Genomic DNA, 23,194 nt, shown 5'->3' on the forward strand with positions numbered 1-23,194 from the left:
CTTATGCTGTGTTTTTTCTGAACTTTAATTTTTTTGCTGTGCTGCTGCTGCATGCTGGAAGTAGAGAAGAAAAGCATCAAGTAAGGACCGGTTGTGTCTTTAATAAAATCCTGACTTTGGTCCAAGGTCACAGTAGGAAAGTCATAATTAATAAGAAGGAAGCCTGCAAGATTGATATTTTACCTTGTCAGGTGACTTCAGTTTCCATTGTGCTAGGATTAAAGTAATGCACAGCTACTTTTGTTTTCTATCATACAAACATAATTTAATTTATAATACTATTATGGGAAATATGAAGGCTATAAAACAATTGTCTCTCACCACTAGAACATCCATCTCTGGCCATATAAGATGCAGTGTGTGGTAACCCAGAAATTGGGACTGCCTATATTTGGAAAAGAAAACATTTAAAACTTTGCAAAAAACACAACCTGACACATAAGGGCCCAGATTAATCAGAAGAGAGCAGCTGAACAGAGGACCACATGGGCTACTTCCTCCTAGTCACCCGGCAGTATAGATCCTCTCAAAAGGGGGCAGAAATGGGAAGGTTCATGGGCCAACACTTCTGCTTCACAAGTCTATTGAGCTGACTGGGCACAAGAGAGCAGCAGGTTGCTCCTGCCTAAGGGATGGTAAAGCTGGGGAGGGATTTAGGAACTCTCCCTGGGTGGAGCAACTCTACACAATTCCAAACACAGTACAGTGCCTTAATGGCACAGTCTTCCATGATTAAGAGGACTCAAAATAGGAACCCTACTTAGGAGTAGCATGAACTAAAAAATTCTTTATAAAATACAGAATGACAGAATAAATTTTTTTTTTACAATATATACCTCTTTAGCTCTCAAAGTTTCTATGACCTCCTTCAAAGCATTACATTCTTCTGTTAATACCTGGACTGCAATAAACTGCTCTCTCTTCAATGCTTCAGATTCAGAAATATGCCTGGTTTCCATGTCCATGATTTCAGCAGCATGGAGTTCTTGCATTTGGTCAATTTTCTCGGTAAACTCTCTTATGACCTCTGCAACCTCCTCTGATGAATATTCATTTTGTAAATCATTTTGGATTTCTGCATTTTTAACAAGGACCTGTAAAGTTTGGTTGGAGCTATTGATTTGCATAGTCTTGTCAGTCTGAGATGAAGAACTTTTCCTGGTGAAAGTTGGGTCTTCTTTGGTAGAAACATTATATGGTTTGTCAACATCCTTTCTGCTTTCAAGTTCTGCTATTTCCTCTTCCTTTCTCATATAATCTGCAAGCTTCTTTTCTGCTTCAACTAGGTTGTCCTTGACTCGGTGTAGCTCTTCTTGAAGACGTGTCATACTTGTTTCTCTCACCTAGAGTTATAACAAATTTGAATTGCAGATATCCAAATACCTTTAAAGAACCAAGTTTACTATTTTTAAATGCTCTATTCCAGGGGTCGGCAACCTTTTAAAAGTGATGTGCCGAGTCTTCTTAAATTAGAGTGAATAAATGGTTTCACGTCCCGGTAATACATTTTAACGTTTTTAGAAGGGCTCGCTCTATAAGTCTGTATTATATAACTAAACTATTGTTGTATGTAAAGTAAACAAGGTTTTAAAAATGTTTAAGAAGCTTAATTTAAAATTAAATTAAAATGCAGTTCTTATCAGTTTAGTGCAGTGGTTCTTAACCTGGGGTGCACGCACCCCAGGGGGGTGCGAGACATGAGATTTTTTAAGAAGGTAAATCATCGAAAACACAAATTAAGCACAGGCACATATGTACAACTACTTTGTTTCATCAAACCTATGTATTTATTAACATTATGCATGTTTTAACTATTTCTGTATATACAAGCAAAGTTTTCAAGCTTTTAAGCTAATTGTAGTGTAATTTTTGATAAGGGCTGCAGAGCCCTGGGACCAGGCCAGAAGCAGAGCCCTGGGCTGGCTGCCGGTACCCGAGGCTGGCAGGAGGGCTGAGCAGGGCCAAGGCCCAGACCCCGGCTGGCAGGGGGCCGGGCGGCTGGAACCCCAGACCAGCAGCAGGCTGAGCGGGGCCGATGGCCGGGACTCCAGCTGGCAAGGGGCTGGCAGCCAGAACCCCAGACCGGCAGCAGGCTGAGCGGTTCAGCCCGCTGCTGGTCTGGGGTTCTGTCCGCCGGCTCCTGCCAGCCGGGTTCCTGGCCGCCGGCCCCGTTCAGCCGCTGCTAGCTGGGGGTTCCGTTCACTCAGGCCGGCAGCGGGCTGAGCGGGGCCAGAGACCGAGACCCCGGCTGGCAAGGGGCTGGCAGCCGGAACCCCAGACGGCCGCCGGCCTGAGCCGCTCAGCCCGCCGCCGGCCTGAGCCGCTCAGCCCGCCGCCGGCCTGAGCCGCTCAGCCCGCCGCCGGCCTGAGCCGCTCAGCCCGCCGCCGGCCTGAGCCGCTCAGCCCGCCGCCGGCCTGAGCCGCTCAGCCCGCCGCCGGCCTGAGCCGCTCAGCCCGCCGCCGGCCTGAGCCGCTCAGCCCGCCGCCGGTCTGGGGTTCCGTCTGCCGGCTCCTGCCAGCCAGGGTCCTGGCTGCCGGTCTGGCCCAGGCCGGCAGCAGGCTGAGTGGGGCCAGCAGCCGGGACCCCAGCTGGCAGCAGCGTGCCAGTAAAAATTGGCTCGCGTGCCGCAGGTTGCTGACCCCTGCTCTATACAATGAGGAGTCACAGCTATTCTTTTTAGATTAATCTTGTTTAGATGGATTATGTCCGTTAGATGATAACACAAAGTTATCTCAAGAGACAGACTAGATCCTGTAAATTGGTATAACTCCCTTGAAGTCACTGGAATTGCACTTATTTGCAGCAACTAAAGATCTGGTCCACAGCATCATGTAGTTTTCATAAATGTATGAACAATGTGTACTGTACAGTCATTTTTATGATTTTTTTTTTCACTGGAAGAGATAAAACAATTATGGAACGATCCAGTTCTTACCATTAATTCCTCTTGAAGTTTTTCTGACTTTTCTCTGTAACTACTCAGTTCTTCCTTGGCAGCAGCTGATTCAGCTTTGATTTTCTCTAGTTCACTTTCAGCAATGAATACACTTCCTTCTTGACTTTGAGTTAGTTCTGTGACTACCTACATGTCAGTACAAAATATAAGCAGTAGTAGATAAAACATCTATTACAATGGCATCAAAATACTGATGATGCTGACCCCTGCATGCGACTCCACAAAAGCTAGAGATGAGCCAAGCCATGTGAAGAAATGTCAATTGCCTTGAATAGGTGGCATTCTGACCAACCTAACCTCCCAGACTTACGTTTCAAAAGGCCACTTTTCTAGATTAACTGGGATCCTCAAACTGAAAAAAGAAGTGGAAGTGCTGTGAAAAGGATAATCTTCTGGGAAGCTCTCTGGCCAAGGATGGAAAAAACACTAATATACTAAAAGGCAGCAACAGGGATGGGAACAAACAGTAAGCCTCTGGAAAATGAAGTCTGCTAGACACCATAAAGTTTTAAAGTTCTGACCTTATTTCAATAGCATTTGTACAAAAGGTTTTAGCACCTGTGGTCCAGGTCCTGCATTCCATATCTGTGAACTTCAGACTTTCAGCAGCAAAGCTGAGGTTTTCATTAAATTGCTAGCTACAGAACATACAATCTCTGCCTTGGAAAATGGAAGATAACACTCAACTCAACTTTGACTCAGAGGGTCAAATTAACAGGTGACATAACTGGTGATCAATGTGTGAACATAAATTGGCATAAGTTAAACATTAAAGAGGTATAAGGCCAGGGTTATTGTAGAAAGCAACCAAAGGAGGGTGTAAAAAGGTGTAAGAGAAAAAGGAATCTCTTTCAAACCACATGCACTTTTTTACCCCTTCTTAAACCTCTTGTTGGCTGTGTTTGTTACTATGACTGTCTTTTTGCTTCCTAGGCATATGAATTACATAGATGTGTAATTTAACCCCCATATACTTCACCTCTAAATCTGATCCATGGAGTGGGAAATTTCAGACATTAAGCAGTGGGCCTAGAATGTGGCAAGCCATAGGATCTGTCACAACCTCACTATTATTAGATGAGGAGACAAGGATAAAACACTAAGTTTCTTTGAATTTGGCTTCCATAATTTTAATAAATGGCATTGACAATGAAGTTAAAATTGATCATGTTAACAAGTCAAAACTGGAAAGCAGGTATCTGTGCAATGAAGATGCTTTCCTGGCATTAGATAAGAGCAAGGAAACTAAATCATCCAAAGCAGGACCAAGCTCTAGTGCCTTTGTTATTTACGTTATAAGAGCATCCTAAATTGGAATTTACATTATACTTTTGTGAGATCAGCTTACTTCAGCTACACGGGTTTTCATGCCCGTTCATTCCAAATACAGATGGAGTAACACTGCTAATTTAATATTCAAATAGAACATTGTTTCCTAAAAGCAAATAGCATTGAACTGTTGTTGCAATGTTAAAAATGTGTAATTGTTGAATTCATACCATTTTAATAGTTGTAAGAAGTGACTATTTTAGACAGGAGTTGGAATGGGATTTGGGTAGAAAGACTAGCTTTTCGGACTGCCTGGAGAGGAAGTAGGGGGACGACTCCTCTTGAAGAAAGGAGAGATGGTCTGTATAGTGGATATATTTATTTATTCATTCATTCTGAGACCTGGGGAGATCCAGGTTCAGTTCCCTGTTCTATCACAGACTGATTTGCTCAAGATCACACAGGAATTTAGCCTCTCTGCCCCATCCATATAATGGGATAATAGTACTTCCTCCCCTCAGAGGGCTGCTGTGAGGATAAATACATTAAGGATTGTGAGTTGCTCTGATACTATGATAATGGGGATTGTATGAATGGATAGATTAGATAGTGCTATGGTCTTGGTTATATACTTACAGAGAACTTTGTTAGAAGAATCCCTTTGAGTGGATTATACCTGCTTGTAAATTTTCACTGCAATATATACAAATAACTAGGGCCCAATACCACAAATTGACTTAGGCTTAATACAGTGGTGGTTAAGAGAGTCTCCTGAGAGGAGGAAGACTTCTATTCAAATCTTTTCTCCCCATCAGGTAGCATGGGGAATTGAAACTGGGTTTTACACATCCTGGGTAAGTACTTTAACACTGGGCTAAAGGTTATAATGGAGGCACTACGTCCAGCCATTTTGGATGGAGCTAGGCATACACCGCTGCTGTTCTTGCAAGAAATGGTTCGGGCACCAAAGGCGTTTCCCTTCCAGGAGAGGGTTCCGTGCTGTGGATCCCAAGCAGAGACACAGGCACCTCCCTGCAGCTCGCTTAACTACCTGAGAGGGCAAGACATAGGGCACATCCCTTCAATAAGCATCTCCTTTTGACTAGATTAGGCAGCTCCCTGTCTAGCATGCCAGCTTTCTCAGGTGCCTCTCTCTCCCCTTTCATTATATAGAAAGCCTAATACCTAACTCAAGCTTTATGGATTCCAGTGATTTTTTAGGTGCCTAAAAGTTGGGCAGTGCAATGCTGAGTGTCACAATGCCTAAGACCCATTGTGATTCAAGGCCTAAATCAATATGCATGCCCCAAATTAAACCTTTAATAAAAATACGTTTAAGACTTCCAGTGCCTCAAAAATCAATCTGCAGATTCATGACAAGCACATCATCAATCTTATTATCTTCAGAAAATATTCACAAAAATTGAGAAAAGTATGCTTAGTTTTTAAAACACCTGGTTCCCATGAAAAGGCTGGATGTGTTTTATTCAAATATCCACAGGAAATCAACAGTGGAATTTACCAAAAGTGCAATTTTTGTTCTATTTGTAACTCAGAGGAGTATGTATATCTAACACAGCTCTGGGACTGAATCTGTTCATGCAGTAACAGAATATTAATGTCTTTAGTCTTATTAAAAAATGTGTGCACCCACCACAGTTCCCATAAAAATAATTGGTTCTTAGGCAAAGTGAGCAAAAGATCATGAGGCATACAATTTTTTACCTCAGATGTTTGCTCCTCTCCCTGTTTAGGGGTCTTTTTAATCTCCTCTTTGTGTTTTTCCTGAATGTCTTCTAGTAACTGCTGAAGTTCTAACAGTCTGTTTTCTTTTTTTATAGCCTCCTTCTGTGCAATTTCTGCATTTTCTTTTTCTAGCTCCAGGTTATTGTACATCTTTGCCAGCTGGTTCTCCATCTCTGAAAGTTTCTCTGTTAATACTGATAATTTTGATTCTGTCTCTTCTTTAGCTATGTGATTTACATTTTCTGTTTGTGTGTGTTTGTTTGCTTCTTCAGCGCCTTTGGAAAATGCCGGCATTCTCTGCCTCAGTTTATTTTGCTCCTGAACTGCATTCAACTGAACTTGGCTCACAAGAGCAGCAGCAACCTTTTCCTGAAGTATCTCTTCAAGTTCCAGTATTTTCTTTTTAAGTACTTCTGTTTCAACCTTGGCTTGCTCTTTCAAGTCCTTTATTTGGTTGTAACACTGGCACAACTCTGATTCCCTCTCTTTAATAGCTGCCTGAAGTTGCTGCAGCTTTATCTCCATGTTGCTGATGGTGATCTTTGTATTTTCTTCCACAGACTTAAGCTGGATTTTATTTTCTAGCAGCTCTGGTGACTTCTCATTCAGGGCTTCTTCCCGTTTTTCACTTTTGTCTTTGCTCCTGTCCCCTACTTCTGCCTTGTCACTTTTCATCAGTAAATGCTTATATTTCTCTGTTACTCTCTCATGTTCCCTCTTTAAGATATCTAGTTCTTTCTTTATATGGTTCATTTTTAATTTAGTTTCTTCAAGCTCATTCTTTGTCATGGATGATTCTACATTATTATCTTCCACTTGCTTCTTCAAAGCTTCTTTTTCTGCCAACACTGTATCAAGCTCATGTTTCAGACTGTCAGCATCCTCCTGAATGGAAGCAACATCTACAGGTTCTTTTTGTTCAATATTTGCCAACTCCTGCTGAAGTTTTTCAATCACTTCATTCAGCTGTTCTATTTCCTCTTCACTGTTTTTCTTCACACGTTCTTGATCACTTTTTAGGCATTCTATCTGGGCTTCAAGTTCTCTTATATGCTCATTTTTTTCTTCAATAACCTACAAAGTCAATGACAGAAATTAATAGTTACTATAATAGTTAATATTATATAACAACCAGATTATGCTTTCTCCTGGATTTGCTGGCAGCAGTTTGTTTAATCATTCATCCTGACATCTTGTGGAAGAAGCATAGTAGCAATAAATGAAATTGCCTTGATGATTTATTGCTCATAGATCTTTACATGAATCAAAGTACATGCATGTCGGACTTGGAAAAGAGGTGTGAGCTTATTGAACTATCCACTTTCTACAAAGCTACATGTGAAAGCTGAAGCTTTCATAATATTTTTTCAGCTTTCTTGTCTAAAGCTCTGACAACATCCATCCCCTGTGCAAATTATTACTGAGTTTAAAGGGACTACCAGCTGTGGTAAGGTCTGTGCAGATAAATCTCTTTGCACAATCAGGGCCTTAGACATAGTTTGACTTCCAGCACCCAAGAAACTAAGGGCATGGCTACACTTGCAGATGTAGAGCGCTTTGAGTTAAACCAGCCTTTGTAGAGCGCAGTAGGGAAAATGCTGCAATCTGTCCACACTGACAGCTGCAAGAGCACTGGCGTGGCCATATTAGCAGCTCTTACAATGACCACAGAGAGCAGTGCATTGTGGTAGCTATCCCAGCATGCAAGTGGCTGCAACGTGCTTTTCAAATGAGGGGGGTGGGGTGGAGCGTGACAGGGAGTGTGTTGTGTGTATGTGTGGGGAGGGAGAGTGGGTTTTGGGGGGGCTGAGAGCATGTCAGTATGCTGTCTTATAAGTCTGGACAGCAACAGATTCCCCTCCCCCCCACCTCTCTCTCTCTCACACAGCATTCCACAGTAATGCTTTGTCTCGGAGCAGATAAGCATGCCGGCTGTCAGAAACAGAGCTTTCAAAAGGCATATCGGCATGCCTGCAGTGATTCCAAAACAATGACAAGAGTGGCCACTTGACTTAAGGGGATTATGGGATCTTTCCAGAGGCTGATCAGAGCGCAGTAATGCAACACCTCGTTCACACTGACACCCAGGCATTTCAGCCAATGCGCACCAGGTGTTAATTTTCTCGCCGAGGTGGACTACTAGGAGCGCTCTAGCCCTGGACTCAGAGAACTCTACATGCCTTGCCAGTGTGGACGGGTAGTTAGCTAGGGCACCCTGGGTTACTTTAATGCGCTCTAACTCGCAAGTGTAGCCAAGCCCTAAGGTTCTTGGAATCATATTACCTTCAGAGAAATCATCTTGCAGTATATTCCACAAATAATCTCCCTCTCTCTAAAAAAGCAGTGGATCCTCAGTCTTGAAAATAACAGTTTCAAGACTGAGGGTTCTAGCATACACAAGTTAGATACTATATTCAACTAGCTTAGTCAGATACTGTATTTCTTCACCATTAAAAAGAAGCAGCTCCCCTTTCCAAATATACATTCATCTAGAGATATTCAGATAAAGCTATATTGGCTCTACCACTTAAAATATACATTGGATTTTTATATGGAATGTGAAATATAATGGATTTATAATGGAAATGCAAACAGGCCCTTAACTATATCAATATTATTAAGCACAAATATGATATGGATTTTCTTTTCTTTATATATGTACCGGTATATATATTCTGTGCAAGCCACCTGTAATGAAGTAATTTATTTTGTACAAAAATTTAATTGAAAGAAGAGAGAGATGGAGATGTGGCACTATTTGTCAAAAGAATCTATAAGGCTGTCAAAACAATTCAGCAACAAAGAGATTTGTGATGATACAAGGAGAGCAAAACAATACAGTTCTGGACTAACTCATGATATTTGAAGTTACCAGATTCATATTCTTAACTACCTAGAAATTAGTTGAGTAACAGAAACAGCCCAATATGTCCTCACTGAAGAGGATGACTTTATGATGCAGATAATAGAGAATATGATCAAAAGAGAGACTGACTTCTTTCTGAGCTTGAATAAGAGAAGAAAAGGAAAAGTTGGGGTCAGTGAACATAAAAATTTACCAGAATAAGGAAAGAGTTCACCAACAGCAGCAGTAATAAAAGAGTATAAGATTTCAAGAGGATAAGTTTTGGAGAATTAAGAATATAATATGCAATGTACAGTGGGAGAAACGTCTCATTCCACAAGTGTAGAAGAATGCTGGAGGACCCTCAAACACACCATAATACAGGTGCACCAGAGTAAGAGGAATAAGGATGAGAGAAACAAGAAGTGGTCAATATGGCTTCATAAGGAATTGATCAAATATCTTAGGTTAAAAAAAAGTCTGTACTGGAAATGGAAAAGTAGCAGGCAGGCAAACAAGAATATTCAGTCAGTCAATACTTGTGTAGAAAAGATAAGGATAGCAACAAACAATGAGTTAATGATAGCCAAAGTACTTCACAGAGTAAAAAGGGCTTTCAGAAGAATATCAGGAGCAAAAAGCCCACTAAAGAGAAAATAGGTCAGCTAATAAAGAAAGTTGGGGATAAAATTAATGACTACAAAATGATGAAACTGCTGAATTTCCCTTTGCTCTCTACCCTTCAATACATTTAGACAATTAGGAAAATTGTAAAGTTGTAAAATGATCTTATAAAAATGGCAAAAAGCAAGATTACTTGGAAAATGTGAACATATATAAATCAGTAGGGCCAATTTTGCATCCTAACTAATATGTTAAATACATTTTCCAATTAACATATTTTTGGAAAGTCTCAGAGAATTGCAGAAATCCTAGAAGACTGAAGAAAAGCAACTGAGGTACTGATTTCCAAAAAAACAAAAGAAGAGTGATCCTGGCAATTTCTACCTCGTATGTTTCATTTCTGACCCCAGTAAAACTGTTGAGCAAAAAAAAAAATCATTTAACTTTTAGTGGATAATGCAACCATGAGTAACAAGCAGTTTGGGTTTATAAAGAAGAAATCATGCTGTAGACATTTGATTGGTTTACCACAGAATTACATTTGAATTTTAGTAAAGCATTCACACAGTATCAAGAAATCCTGCACACAAAATTCATTTAATTAGGCATGAGTATAATATGCAATTAGTCAAATAGACTGAAAGTTGGTGAAAGACCACAAAGAAAGTGATTGTAAAAACAGAACAAACACTGAAGGGAGGAAGAGGTCTAGAAGAGTAATGAAGGGATCGATCTAAAGTAGTGGTTCCTGAACTTTTTAGCAAGCCAACCCAACAACTGCATTTTGCCTGATTTTGTGACCTGCACAAGGTCCATCTTTGGAAAGGGAGGGGCATACAAAATCATAGGCTAGTGCCCTCCTTCTCCACTGCCACCTCCTCCTCATCCTTGCCCCGCTGAGAGGGCACTGGCCACCTGCAGCAACACCTTCCGCCCTGGCCCCGCAACCCTCATACCGGCTCGTTTAGGTGGGGAGGCCCCAGCGGGGAGCGGGGGTTTGAAGGGTGAGCCTGCCTCACACTCACCCTACAACAGCAGCTCCTATCCTACAGGTTTGGGCCTGGCTTCCTACTCCAGGCATTGCAACCTGGTGCACAGGGTTGCCGCGCCACTCAAGTTTGGCCCACCCACCCTTCCATCATGACAGAGGGACAACTGGGCAAAATTTGGGTGAGTGGCATTGCAACCTGGTTTGACCCAGCCACCCCATGGAACAGGAGCCGCCGCTGCAGAGTAAGTGCAGGGTGGGGGGCCTCCCCTCTGCATTGGGCCCACAACCCTCCTAGAACCTTTATGTGACCCACTGGCAGGTCACAAGCCATTGTTTGGGAAATACTGATCTAAGGTCTAGTCTTATTTATAGCTATAGCTTGCACCAAGGAGAGAAGGGAATTATTTAACATGCTAGAGAATATAACTAAGAGTGATGGGATGAAATTAAGAAAGGGATAATATAGGTTGAATCTGAGCAAGGCTTCTGTTTTTCGAGATTTAACAACTTCATTTTGGGGGTTATTTTTAGCAATTTTTGAATTTTACATAGCTCAAAAAAAAATCAGTCTTTTTCGGGGCTTTTTCTTTGTAAATACTGTAATGAGTAATGTACACTATACTCATTACTCCTGTACTATAATGACTAATCTCTTTGTAATGTTCCCTAGAGCACTTTAACCTAGTACTCTTTCTAACAGCACTAGTTAAAGTAGGCAACCTAATAGGTTTTATATGGACCAGTTAATCAACAACACACATTAGAGCGCTTTAGGAATCATAGCCCCATAGTCTGCATTCCTGCTCTATGCAGATAAGCCCCTAGACACAAGTAACCATTTCTGGGGGTTTTCTGGTGTTCATTTGATAAAGCGAGCACCTGTACAGTAACTGGAGTGCTTTAAGATATTTGTCCCTCAGCATGCTCCACTTCAAGTGTGTGTATGCCCGTGCAGTTTCAATCAGAGAATTCTGTCAGCAGTGTCTGCGGGCCCATGCCTGCACCCTACACATCCTCATGTTCTGGGTCCAAGGGCACGTAGGGAAAGGAGGACCTGCTCTCGCCGCTCCAGTTCTTTCTCTACCACAAAGTCCACGGGTAAGACCTCCAAAGCAGAGAGGAAGGAGGGCAGGCAGTGGAGCACCCACAGGGACAAAACGTCTTGAAGAACTCCCGTTACTATATAGGGAAGTAAACTCCCCTTCTTTAACATGTGGTCTCAATGGGTGCTGAACTCCAGGTGGCTCCTGAGCAGCGCCCCAGCTCTGGTGGATGCTGAGCAGATGGATTTAGTACACATCAGAGAACAGCCTTGCCAAAGGCTGCATCTGCCCTAGAAGCAAGCCTGAGAGCATAGTGCTGGGAAAACGTGTGCACAGATGACCATGTGGCAGCTTTGCAAATATCTGTGATAGGCGTGTTCTAAAGTAGGGCTATAGAGGTGAATTGCGCCCAGGTGGAATGGGCAGTCACTGTAGGTGGGGGATGCACTCTGGAAGCTTTGTAACATGCTACAAAGTATTCATTTCAATAACTTTTGGGTGGAAATTGATGATCCCTTCATTCTCTCTGTGACGTAAACTAGGAGTCTAGGAGAAGCTCTGAATGGCTTAGTCCTATCAAGCTAGAAAGCAAGGGCTGTTCTCACATCCAGAGTATGAAAACTGGCTTCTTCCCTTGAAGTATGAGATTTGGGATAAAAACAACTGGTAACTGAATGTTCTGATTGATATAGTAGTTGAGCCACACGGAAACACCAGCATTTCAAGGCAGACAGTGTCGTGAAGAGGTTTATCTCTGGGAAGCCCCCAGGCAAGACAAATCTCAAAGACCAGATTGCTCAGCTCCCATTCATGGTCCTGGCTGAAATGTCTGCTCAGGGTGTCTGCTATGGTATTTTCTGAAGACTCTCGGTGCAGTCAAAAGACCAAACAGAAGAACTTGGTACTGGTGGCAGTGATTACCAATGACAAACTGTAGGAAGGTCTGTGAGCGGAATGCACAGCTATATGGAAATATGCATTCTGGAGGCTGAGCGCCTCAAACCAGTACTCTGGATCTAATGATGGAATTATCGCTGCTAGCACTAGCATCCTGAATTGCTGTGTCTGGATGACTGTGTTCAGAGTCCTGAGATCCAGGATCAGTCTCCATCCCCTTTTTTCTTAAGCACAAGGTAGTATTTGGAGTAGAACCTTTCTAATCAAGTTGGAAGGAACAGGTTTGATTGCCCCCCAGAAGCAAGAGAGATTAGGAGACCCTTCTGAGAAGAGTCACTGAAAAGGGATGTGGAGGCGGGGGTAGGAGGGAGTTGAACTGGATAGTGTAACCAGATAAAAACTATTTCTAGTATCCATCTGTCTGACATTATATGCTCCCAGGAAGGTCTGAAATGGGAGAGGCAATCCCCTAGGGTGGGTGGAGGGTAGGACAATGCAGCGTAGATCCATACAGTGCAGTGATTCGTGGCCTCAGTAAAGCATCAAAATGGCTGCTTGGAAGAAGTCGCTGACTGCGAGGAAACAGCAGATGATGGGCCCTTTTTGTGGAATATGGACCTCTTCTTAGATGGTTCTGGCAGTCTTTGGGAGGTTGGATACTGAACTGGTGAGACCACTGTGACTTGCTATATTTTCTTTTTGATGCAGGGATGTAGATGCCCAGAGATTGCAGAGTCTTTGAGAGAGTGTAGGGATTCATCTGTGGCTTCACTGAAGAGCTTGGGACCTTCTAAAGGAAAATCCTCCACTGTATTTTGTATCTCCCTGGGGAGCCTGGAGGATTGCAGCCATGAAGCTCGATGAATGACTATAGTGGCAGTCAAAGAAAGATGCTGTGTCAGCTGCACTACGGGAAGCTTACAGAGTTCTGGCGATCATCTGGCTTTCCGTGATGAGGGCTTGAAACAGGTCCTTCTGGTCTTGAGGCAAATAATAAATACAGTGAGAGATTTGCTATAATTCATAGTCTTACTGTGCCATCAAGGCATGATAGTTGGCAACCCTGAACTGTAGTGTGGCCAAAGAGTAACTTTTGTGGCCAAGAAGATCCAGCTGTTTAAATTCTTTGTTGTGAGGGGTTGATCTACCAGAGATTTTGGTCTGGAATGGGTGAAAAGACACTTTCAACCCTTGGTTGATACACAGTACTTATATCAGCCCCCTCGCCTGTAGCTGAAATGGTAGCAGGTGTTTGCCATATTATACAGGCTGGTGACAGCATGGCATCATTAACAGATAAGGCTACCTTGCCTTGAGGAGAGGTATACAAAATTTCCACCAGTGAGTGTTGTGGTTCTTCTGTTTTCTCCAAGGGGATCTATAAAGACTTAGCTATTCTCTTCATGAGCTCTTGGAAGATATTGCAGTCATCCACATAGGATGGTGGAGGGGGCATAACTCTCTCACCTGGTGAGGAAGAGGATTTATTAGATGGCAATGTCTTCTCCTCTGCCCTCATCTCTTGTTCTTCTGGAGGGTCTTTGTGGGGAAGAGAGTCCCAGGGTACTGGTGGCGGCTGCTCTTGGCAGGTCCTCTTGTGTGAGGGCATTCTATACAGCTGATCCTGGTAAGCTGATCCAGAAAACCCAATGTGGCAGGGCATAAGTTAAAGGAAAGGGACTCCATGGTTGTTCTTTAAAAGGCCCACAGAACAATCATTGACTGGTCCCTGGAATCTCATCCTCTGGATATACTGCAGGAGAGGGAGACTGGAATGGAAAAGTAATTGTATCCTGGATGGAAATATCAGCATCCAGCAGAGGAGCCAGAGGCGTTGGTACTGGGACCATGTCAGTACTGGTGGTCAAACTGGTACAAGTAGCTGCGCTGGTACTGGTGGCCAAGTTCTTGCGTCAGGGTGTGGTAGCACCAGAAGATATGTTGCTACTGGCAGGAAATTCCTCTTGCCACCTCTCAGCAGATGGCATTCGGGCTCTTCTGACATTCACAGGTCTTGTTTTAAGAGTAGAATCTGCTCGGTAATGGTAATCCTGGGCACTGTTCCTCAGATTGAAATGTACTGAGCAGTGGAGACACTACAGATGGATGGTCTGTACACTCTTTATTTCTGTGGTCTGAGAAAGAAGGTAGTTGGGGTCGAGGACAGTTTCTTTGAGGAGTCCCTGTGCTTGGAGGATTCCGATACAATGGTGCCACATGGGGTTATTTGCTGAAAGATTTTCCAGTAGGCAGCACGTTGGAAGTCCTTTTTGGCAATACTGGCATTTTGGTGCCCGAGGAGATAGCAGCCTCAGCAGTACTTGTACTGGGACCTGAGGTCTCCTTACTCCCTGGCCTTTGGGGCTATTCCTTTTCTTTTAGGCTCCCTATCACAGGATCAGTGTCTTTTCTTCTTGAAAGGCTTTGAAGTCTCTGAATGTGCCCCATGGTCTTTGCTTACTGGATCCAGAGAAGTCACTGAAGTGCTAAGAGGCTGAGGCCAATGTATGAGAAGAAGGGGGGAATTCACACCCCAAAGAGGAGACCGGTCTCAAAGAATGCTTCATAAGGAGCAACTTTAGTCTGTCCTCCCTCAGTTTCATAGATCTGCTCTTGAAAATGCCTCAGATTTTGCATTTTGATGGAATGTGAGACTTTCTAAAGCAGTGGAGGCAGCTGGAATACCCGTCACTGAGGGGAAAGGACCTGTGGCAGGTCTGGCAGGGTTTGAAGACTGGGCTTTGGAACATAACCCAAGGAGAGAAGGCTGCAGACAAACTGGGGTCGAGGGCAGCAGAGGCCCTGACTGTGAAACAAAGGAGGGGGCCTGAAAGCCTGTGCAAAGGGAAAAATAAAAATGACAAACTAAAATAAAGGAATAATATCAATAAAACAAGAAAAAAAAAAACCAAGCAAGCTATGAAAGCTAAACTATCAGACACCACACACTGTGTTTCCAGCTGCACAGAATTGAGAACGAACTGGAGCAGTGGCAGGTCTGCCCCCTCCCTATATGCCTTTGGACCAGAGCACGAGGATGTCTAGGGTGCAGGCGCAGACCCGTGGACAGTGCTGACAAAAATCTCTGATCGAAAGCACATGGATGCACACACACTTGAAGTGGACCACCGAGAGGGACAACAACTTGAAGAAGAAACAGTGATTTCATTTTTTTTCCCCAATCAGGGAAGTTTTATCGGTATTTATTGGTTAAAATAAAAAAATCAGAAGCTCTAAATACACAGAAAGCTTCTTGACAGTAAGTTATATTAGATTCTGGGATAGGTTCACAGTGAAAGTGCTGAGGGACATTTAAAACTATACTGGACAGAGTATGGGAACAATCCTGCACTGTTAGGAGATGTTCTTCTCCACTTCTAATTTCTATGATTCTTTCATTAAAAGTTCAGGTTCAGTACAGCTAGAATTAGCACACTGAAATGTATTAAAACTATCCAATTCATTGGAGTTCAATGTAAACAGATTCCACTATCACCTTGTGGGATGAAATCCAAAATGCTCAGCCAGCTCTTAAGTGTACACACAGCTGTTCTTTATGACTTACCAAAGGGCTATATGAAATGAAGGATATTTGTCTTTGGAGACTATGTTTATTATTAAAATTTATATGGAGAGAGTCATGTGTACAACTATTTGAATAGAAGATAAAATCCCACCACAATAAATCACCCAATTTGCTTTCTACAGGAGATATGAGACTTTGGGCCAGTTTCTCCTCATGCTAATCCTAGTTTAAATCAGAAGTACCTCTGTTGGGATGGTGAATCTATCCTGCACTAACCTGCTGTGCTCTAACTGTCTCTTTGCACTCTGCTGATGCACATTAACAAAGAGGACTAAATCAAACTGTTAATGCATACAGCAGACAAGCCCTGAATTATACTAATGTAAAATGGATGCAAGCCAGTGGAGAATCAGGTCCATTGTCTATTACAGGAGAAAAAGAAGTGTCGATAGTAGTTTAGAAAGCAGCAAAAAGCTAGAACTGTTAAAGTATAGAAAATATTGGAAATGGCTCTTATTCCACTTTGTCTTATCAATATAGTGCTGCAAGTCTCTTGCCTGACATCCTTGCAGATCCGGCAAGCATTATACTGTATTAGAAAAGGGTTATAGCTCATGGTATGATCAGAAAGGCTGCATTTACACATATCCAGTGAACTCATAGCTTCATTAGTTTGAAAAGAATACATTTCAGAAATGAAGCATTATCCAGCAGGTGGCACCAAAATGCAACCTACTAAATATATTTCATATATACAAGACAGTAGAATAAATTCAGGAAGTATGCTGAGATGCAACTCAAGATGTCTGCATCCTGATAGGCTGCAAGAGGATCAGGAGTACGTAAAGACAGCAAAGTATACATGATTATATAAGCAAATACAGGCAAAAATAATTCTAATGCATTTTCTTAACAGAACGTAGGATCCATAAAAGAACTGAGAAATAGTAATTAGTTTTGAAGGTTAGAGCATTGTATTCTATTAATGACTAAGTAAACATGTTCTTTAAATATAAACAAAAGATTTCAAAAGAATATACTTTGTTGTCTGTTGTGATGTCAAGTTGCTGTTGCAGTATTGTTATTTGTTCATTAAGATGATCTATTTCCTGCTCCTTTTCCTGCATGATCTGAGCAAGTTTCCCAGGTACTAGACAATGATCCTTTATAGATGCATCTTCAGATTTCTGGATCACTAGTCCCAATCTTTCCATTTCATCCTACCGAAAAAAATCCATAACATGTGATGTAATTACATGTATCCTTTTCTGAATATTCTTCAATTAATAGATTATTTAAATGATAGAAGATCACATGAAATAAAAAATGGTTATATGAAATTTTTAATATTTTGTATGTTGAACAGTACAACATTTGAGACATCAAATAGAGTTAAGGATCTTGGTTTTACCCCAGAATGAATTTATTCAGGGTAAACAGGAATGAAACTACAATCTTGTCTGTCGGATAATTACCTTAAATAATTTATTCTCTTGTTCCAGTTCTTGAAATCGTGTAGTGGATTCCTTTCTCTGGATTTCTAATTGCATATGCAATTGTTGAACTTCTTCATTTTTGTTTTCTAGTTCCTCTCGAAACTGCTCCAGTTGTTCTTCAAGGTTTGTGATCTGCACATCCAAAATGTGGATTGAAAGGGTTAATAGTCACACAGCAGAGCCACATTTAAAAAACAACAACATATACCTGGGATCAGTTTTGTTTCTGCAAATTACAGAATTTTACTCAAATGAGATATTGTGTTCACCAATATACTGGACATGTTGATTCAAAGGAGCCTAATAGAGTTAGGTGCCCAAATTCCAATGAATTTCAATGAGATCTGGGTACCTACCACCCTCAGGTTCCTTTGAAATTCTCACCCATTATTTTTACACTTAGCTCATGTGACCGGGTCCTTTTTATTTCTTAATTTAGACTAAATGGGCCATATCTGGATCTCATTTACACTATGTGAATTTAGAGTAACTCCACTGACTCAGTATCAGTGTTATCAGAATGTGGCCCTTTATCCTTTCTCTCAGGATAAATACTTCTGTAATCACAACTGAACTACATTTGTACTGATTCTCATTTTTATAAAAGAGGATTTCAAGCATCAGACTGTGGATGATGTTCACTCCTTCATTTTAAGTTTCCTGAACTCCATTCTGTTTACCATCAGGATACTTGCTTTTTGGCTGGGAAGGTATAATGTAGGTCTTTCCCCAAAACACCTTTAATGTGTGCAGGCTAGTGCTGGTGGTGGGGTGCCTTACTATCTCCAACACCCTCATAAAGGTTAAGCATTGCACATTTTTCCCCATTGCAAGGAAAAAGCAATGGGAATCTAAAAACCAAGTGCATACCTGGTCTTCCCTCATATAAATCTGGTATTCTCCAACACTGCCAGTCTGCGAACCAAATATATAGTCCTAACAAGATTTTCTCCACAAGTGTACACAATAGCTTCACTAGAACTTAGATGGGAAAACAATTCAACTAAAAAGTGCCACTGACTGAATAAACACCACCACTGCCTACAGCACTTTAGGAGATCCTTGGGAGAACCTATTTCAATAATTACCAGGCAAAAGCCTGCTCAGCTTGTGGGAGTTGTTGAGATCACTGTCCAATATGGCCTTGCTGCAGAGTGTATAAACAGTGAACTACAGATTGCTGCATTGAGTCTGGTGCAAAGCAAAAATCACCAATAAGTAATTCATATTAAAAGCAAACCTGAACATTTAGAGATACTCTACCTCTTTTTCCTTTCTATCTACAGCTTCTTGTTCAGCCTGCAATTGTACTTCAAGGGGCAAATCTCCCTTCACAGCGGCAGCTCCACACTGCTTTCTTTCCTCCACCTTTAAACAAGTATTATAATATTAGCTACTTTAGCTTTCATTTATTTATTATAAATTGAGTAAACATTGCCTTATTCTTAAGTAAATGAAGAATAATAGGAAATACATGGAACTTTTATACACAATACCTTTTGCAAATTGTCTGTGCTGATAATTAAGGCTTGTTCCAGTTCTCTTATTCTGCACTCTAGTTTCTCAATTTCTTCATTCCGTTCTTGTATATCTCTCTGAAGTTGCTCTTTAGAGAGCAAAAGCTCACTGCATTTGTCTGTTTTTTCTTGTAGCTGGTTTGTTAACTGTTCAACCTGGTGGACAACATGGTAAGCATGGTGAATACTCTGTAGCATATTGGAATGTGTTTCTAACATTAGTATAACACTGATTTTTGAGGGGAAAAAACTCCTCTGTTAATGAATCTCAACCTCCCTGGCAGAAAACAGTACAAAATTAGAGCCTTATAGCTCCAAATCCAATAAATACAAATTATGCCTCTGATGAGTTTTATGTTTTGCGTGATGGCATTTGCTACTCCCTACAACTTATTTTGTTCTTCTGATGGTTCTCAGACTTCCTACTGGGCTAAGACATATACTGTGGTATCCCTGTGCAGCCCATCAATAGGATCCCTGAAACATCCAAGGAAGAAGTGTCTTGACTCTGGAGAACAAATTCAATTCTGGCAGTTCTGCTATTCTTCAAGTCCTATAAAAATATTTGTGCCAAAAGTCCTTGAACCAAAAATAATTTGTGAAAGAAGGAATGATAAAATGCTCATGTTGCTATGGGGGCAGAGTTAAAGTTGTCTGGGAAACCTTAATTATGCATTTCTGTACTTCAAAACATTTTAGCTTTTGAGTGTTTTTTATAACTGCTCTAACTTCATCTAGATCTTTAACATTCAAGTCAGTTAATACAGTTCTACCTTAACTCTAGATTAACAAGAAACTGTGTTTTCTGCCTAAGTTTTTAAATAGGATTTGGAGATGGCTAGGTAGTCAGCACAAGTAACAGAGGACATAGATTATATGGTCCCACTTTCTGCAGCAGAGAACATAATCTAGATAAAGCATTCTGAATCTCCTGAAGTTGAGACATCGAGGCTTAGGAGAACCATATTAAGGGAGTAATGAAAGTAATCAAGATGGTAAGTAATTAAGACACCAGTAAAGATTTCAGCAAAGGTACGGCTAAGGTAAACACAATTGTGGCACTATTCTAGATGTGACGTGGACAGAACTGCAGATAAGGAAAATGTGAGAGTAACGAGTTCAAAACGTCTGTCCTGAGGGACAAAGATAAGGTCTGAGTTAAACTGAGTGATAGGGAGAGATGGGACAAACAGCTTTTCATTCATGAAGTGGATTTCAGTATCTGAAGTATTTAGAAGTTATGATTTAGCCTGGTGCTAACGGAGTCAATGCAATTTAACAGATAGAAGATAGAAAGATCAGATGGAAGGATGCCATCCGCCTAAAAGTGTTATCCAAGTTTGAAGCAACCAGTTAGACATCCCAGAGGGAGAAGATAAATGGAAAAGAAAAGAGGGTCTGAGACCAAGTCTAAAGATAGTCCATTGTGGAAGAACTGACAACATTAAACAGTAAAAGTAAAAACAGAGTAGTTAGTAATGTAAAATGCAAGCAAAGAGAAGAATACTGCTTCTTGCTTAAGGCACTTATACAGAATAGAATAATATTTCATAACTGTGCTAGTGTAAAGAATATAGACATGTCAGCTATAGCAAGAGACAGAAGATGGTTTAACCTTTAATGAATAGGAAGATCATGTAACAGAGGCACTTCTGTTAATTGTCTATATGCAGTGTATTTAAAAGTTCACACAACATTCTTACATATCCCTCCATGCGACTAAAAAAACCAAGTCTAATAATTCATTTACATTATGTTATGTAGTAATACCCTCAGTTTTTTATCTCTTAGTCTTTCACATTCAATAATAGGATTTTCGCCTATAACCAGGACCTTACAAATCATGTCATTTGTTGACAATACAATAGCAGGCTATTTGCTCTTCCATGTGTCTCTAACTTAAAAATGATGACTTCTCTATTAATCTCTCTCTGTGTGGGATGCTAGTTAACTGTCCACTATTAGTGACTGTCTTCTGTATGAATGTATGTGCACTTACAATGGTTTCTTCACAATCAATAGTTTCAGTACTTGAGACATGTTCCAATATAAGAACCTGGATAAATTGGCAAATAGATTGAACATTTCCATACATTCTTAAGAAGTTTTATCTATTTTCATTAGTTGTTCTAAATGTGTCTGTTACTGAGATAGCTAAATTCGGAATTATTTTACTGTTTCAAATAACATTTTCACTCTTCATCCATATTGATTTATTTTCTTGCTTTGCAAAAGATGCAGATTATGTACATTATAAAATAATGTTATAAAAATATTTTTTACAGTGTGTCCATCATTTGCTTTTATCACGTACATTCATTAAGCACAGCTGATAATACTTCAAAATGTTACCTCTCTGGTTTGGTGTTCATTGGTAGGTTGAAACCTTTGTGGAGTCTTAAGTTGTTGCTCTAGTTTCTGTATCTCTTGTTGGAACACATCTCTTTCATGTTCTCTATCAATTGCCTGTTCCTGAAATTTAATTATGACAATGTTATTAGGACAAACATTATTAGAAAGACCCATATTCAAATGATGCATATAATATCTCATTTCTGCAAACTGTGAGTTTGTTTTATATAAACCAGTTTTTGTTAGGTAGCATGATCTCTTTTTATTTTATTAAACCCTCTACTTATTGAACGGCCACCGTACTTCATATTTTTCTGTTTGATCAGTCAAAAAAACAAAAAAGATATTGTATTTCCCTATGTATCCAATACTACCTTATGATACCACATCAGAGTATATTATTTCTTCTGCAACAGCCAGTCAGAAGCCTATTATTTTAATGTTTTTAACTTTCCTTTTTCTTTAATATATTTAGTACAAATGTAAATTCAAGTGTTGAAGTCTGAATACTCATACTAATATTAGTTTGGCACCAACTACAAAAACCAGATTCAAATAATTAATACATTATCTGAATTTTGTATTTCAATTTTGTCTTGATAAAATCAAATTGTTTGAGATACGTTTTGTGGCATTTGTGAAATAATTTCTAAATATTCATATATAAAATGCTGCAACATTTGTAACAGGGGCTGTACCTCCTCCCCAACTGTCAGTTTGTAAAAGTAAGATTAAGTTTGTCTGCTAAATGAAAACAAACAATCAAATGTCTAAGATACAGCAGCAAAGAACATTGATTCTCTCTTTTTTTTAATGCCACATTAGCACAATAATGTGTGTCTTTAATTTTCACAAAAGTCAAATATAGTGAGACATAACATTAACCTCCATGAATTGCTGATTTAATGAACCCAGGTGTATTCTACTGCAGGAGAAAGGCCAGAATTCTAATGCATTTATAAAGAGTTTATTTGTATTCTAGCCGAGTGCTGTCGCTCTTAAACTCACATTGTTGATTAACAAAAGTTGTGTTAAATTCATAGTGATGGATTTGTCACATGTTAATTTTGAACCTAGCTATAGAAAAAACATTAATTTTAATTGTAACAACAACATCAGAACAGCACAAAATGAAATAATGCAAATGCATCTAAGTGATAAATTATTTCTAGACAGGTCTTCCAGTTCACACTGCTTAGTAGTAAACAAAGCAGAGGTGGCATCACAAAATATTCTAGCTGTTATATTAATTACAAATGAAATTCATCCCTCCCTACACATATCTGGAATAACTGGGCTTGAGCAGAGAATTAATTGTAGCAGGGTGGAATTCATCACCTCCAACCCACAAGCAGGAAGTAGGACTTCAGTGCAGCTCCTCCAGGCTGCTTTTCTAGCCACAGGCTACAATGGCAGCCCTTGCTACTCTGTCTCCCCGGTGCACTGTGATTTTGACACTGGATCCATACTGTTGCAGATCCAGTGGCATGTAGACTTCCTGGCACAGCTTTACTCCAGAACTGAAGTGATCTGGAGGGCACTGTGTTGATCCACTGCATCCCAGTGAATTTCACCTAGTTTGAATGAACATCATTACCAGTGGTCTAACCTTACAGTTAACTTGTAAAGTAGTTTTTGGTACATGATCCTCTGCAGGAGACTTCCTGCCAAGTCAGAATCTGCAGATTGCTACCACACCTACTCTGCTGGTGCAAAAACTGCATGAATGATTGCAGAAAGAGAGAGTAGATGGAGCAGATGTAATACAAGCTGGGGTGGAGTTTGAACAGAAGCTTGCAGAGGGGCACTCCAGTGGCAGCCTCGTAGCCGGGGAAGGTCAGGCATGGTGAGTGGAAGGAAGGGTAGCTGCAGCTGCAAACAGGGAAAGATCAGATAGTGTGCATACTGAGTGGTCAGGTAGGACGTGCAAC

The 23,194-nt window shown here is 40.7% G+C and overlaps 1 protein-coding gene across 1 annotated transcript in view; it reads right to left on the reverse strand.

Moving 5' to 3' along the window:
* Window positions 1-23,194, reverse strand: part of AKAP9 (A-kinase anchoring protein 9) — a 202,990-nt gene that overhangs the window by 23,039 nt on the left and 156,757 nt on the right. The window contains exons 26-34 of the mRNA XM_065398462.1: window positions 21,264-21,383; window positions 18,891-19,067; window positions 18,658-18,762; window positions 17,374-17,526; window positions 16,939-17,118; window positions 5,942-7,046; window positions 2,937-3,079; window positions 837-1,343; window positions 322-385 (exon numbers count right to left, since the gene is read on the reverse strand). Coding sequence (XP_065254534.1) covers window positions 322-385; window positions 837-1,343; window positions 2,937-3,079; window positions 5,942-7,046; window positions 16,939-17,118; window positions 17,374-17,526; window positions 18,658-18,762; window positions 18,891-19,067; window positions 21,264-21,383 — 2,554 coding nt within the window. The remainder of the gene's footprint in view (window positions 1-321; window positions 386-836; window positions 1,344-2,936; window positions 3,080-5,941; window positions 7,047-16,938; window positions 17,119-17,373; window positions 17,527-18,657; window positions 18,763-18,890; window positions 19,068-21,263; window positions 21,384-23,194) is intronic.

Source organism: Emys orbicularis, chromosome 2 (genome assembly GCF_028017835.1).
Source record: "Emys orbicularis isolate rEmyOrb1 chromosome 2, rEmyOrb1.hap1, whole genome shotgun sequence".
Lineage (NCBI taxonomy): Eukaryota > Metazoa > Chordata > Testudines > Emydidae > Emys > Emys orbicularis.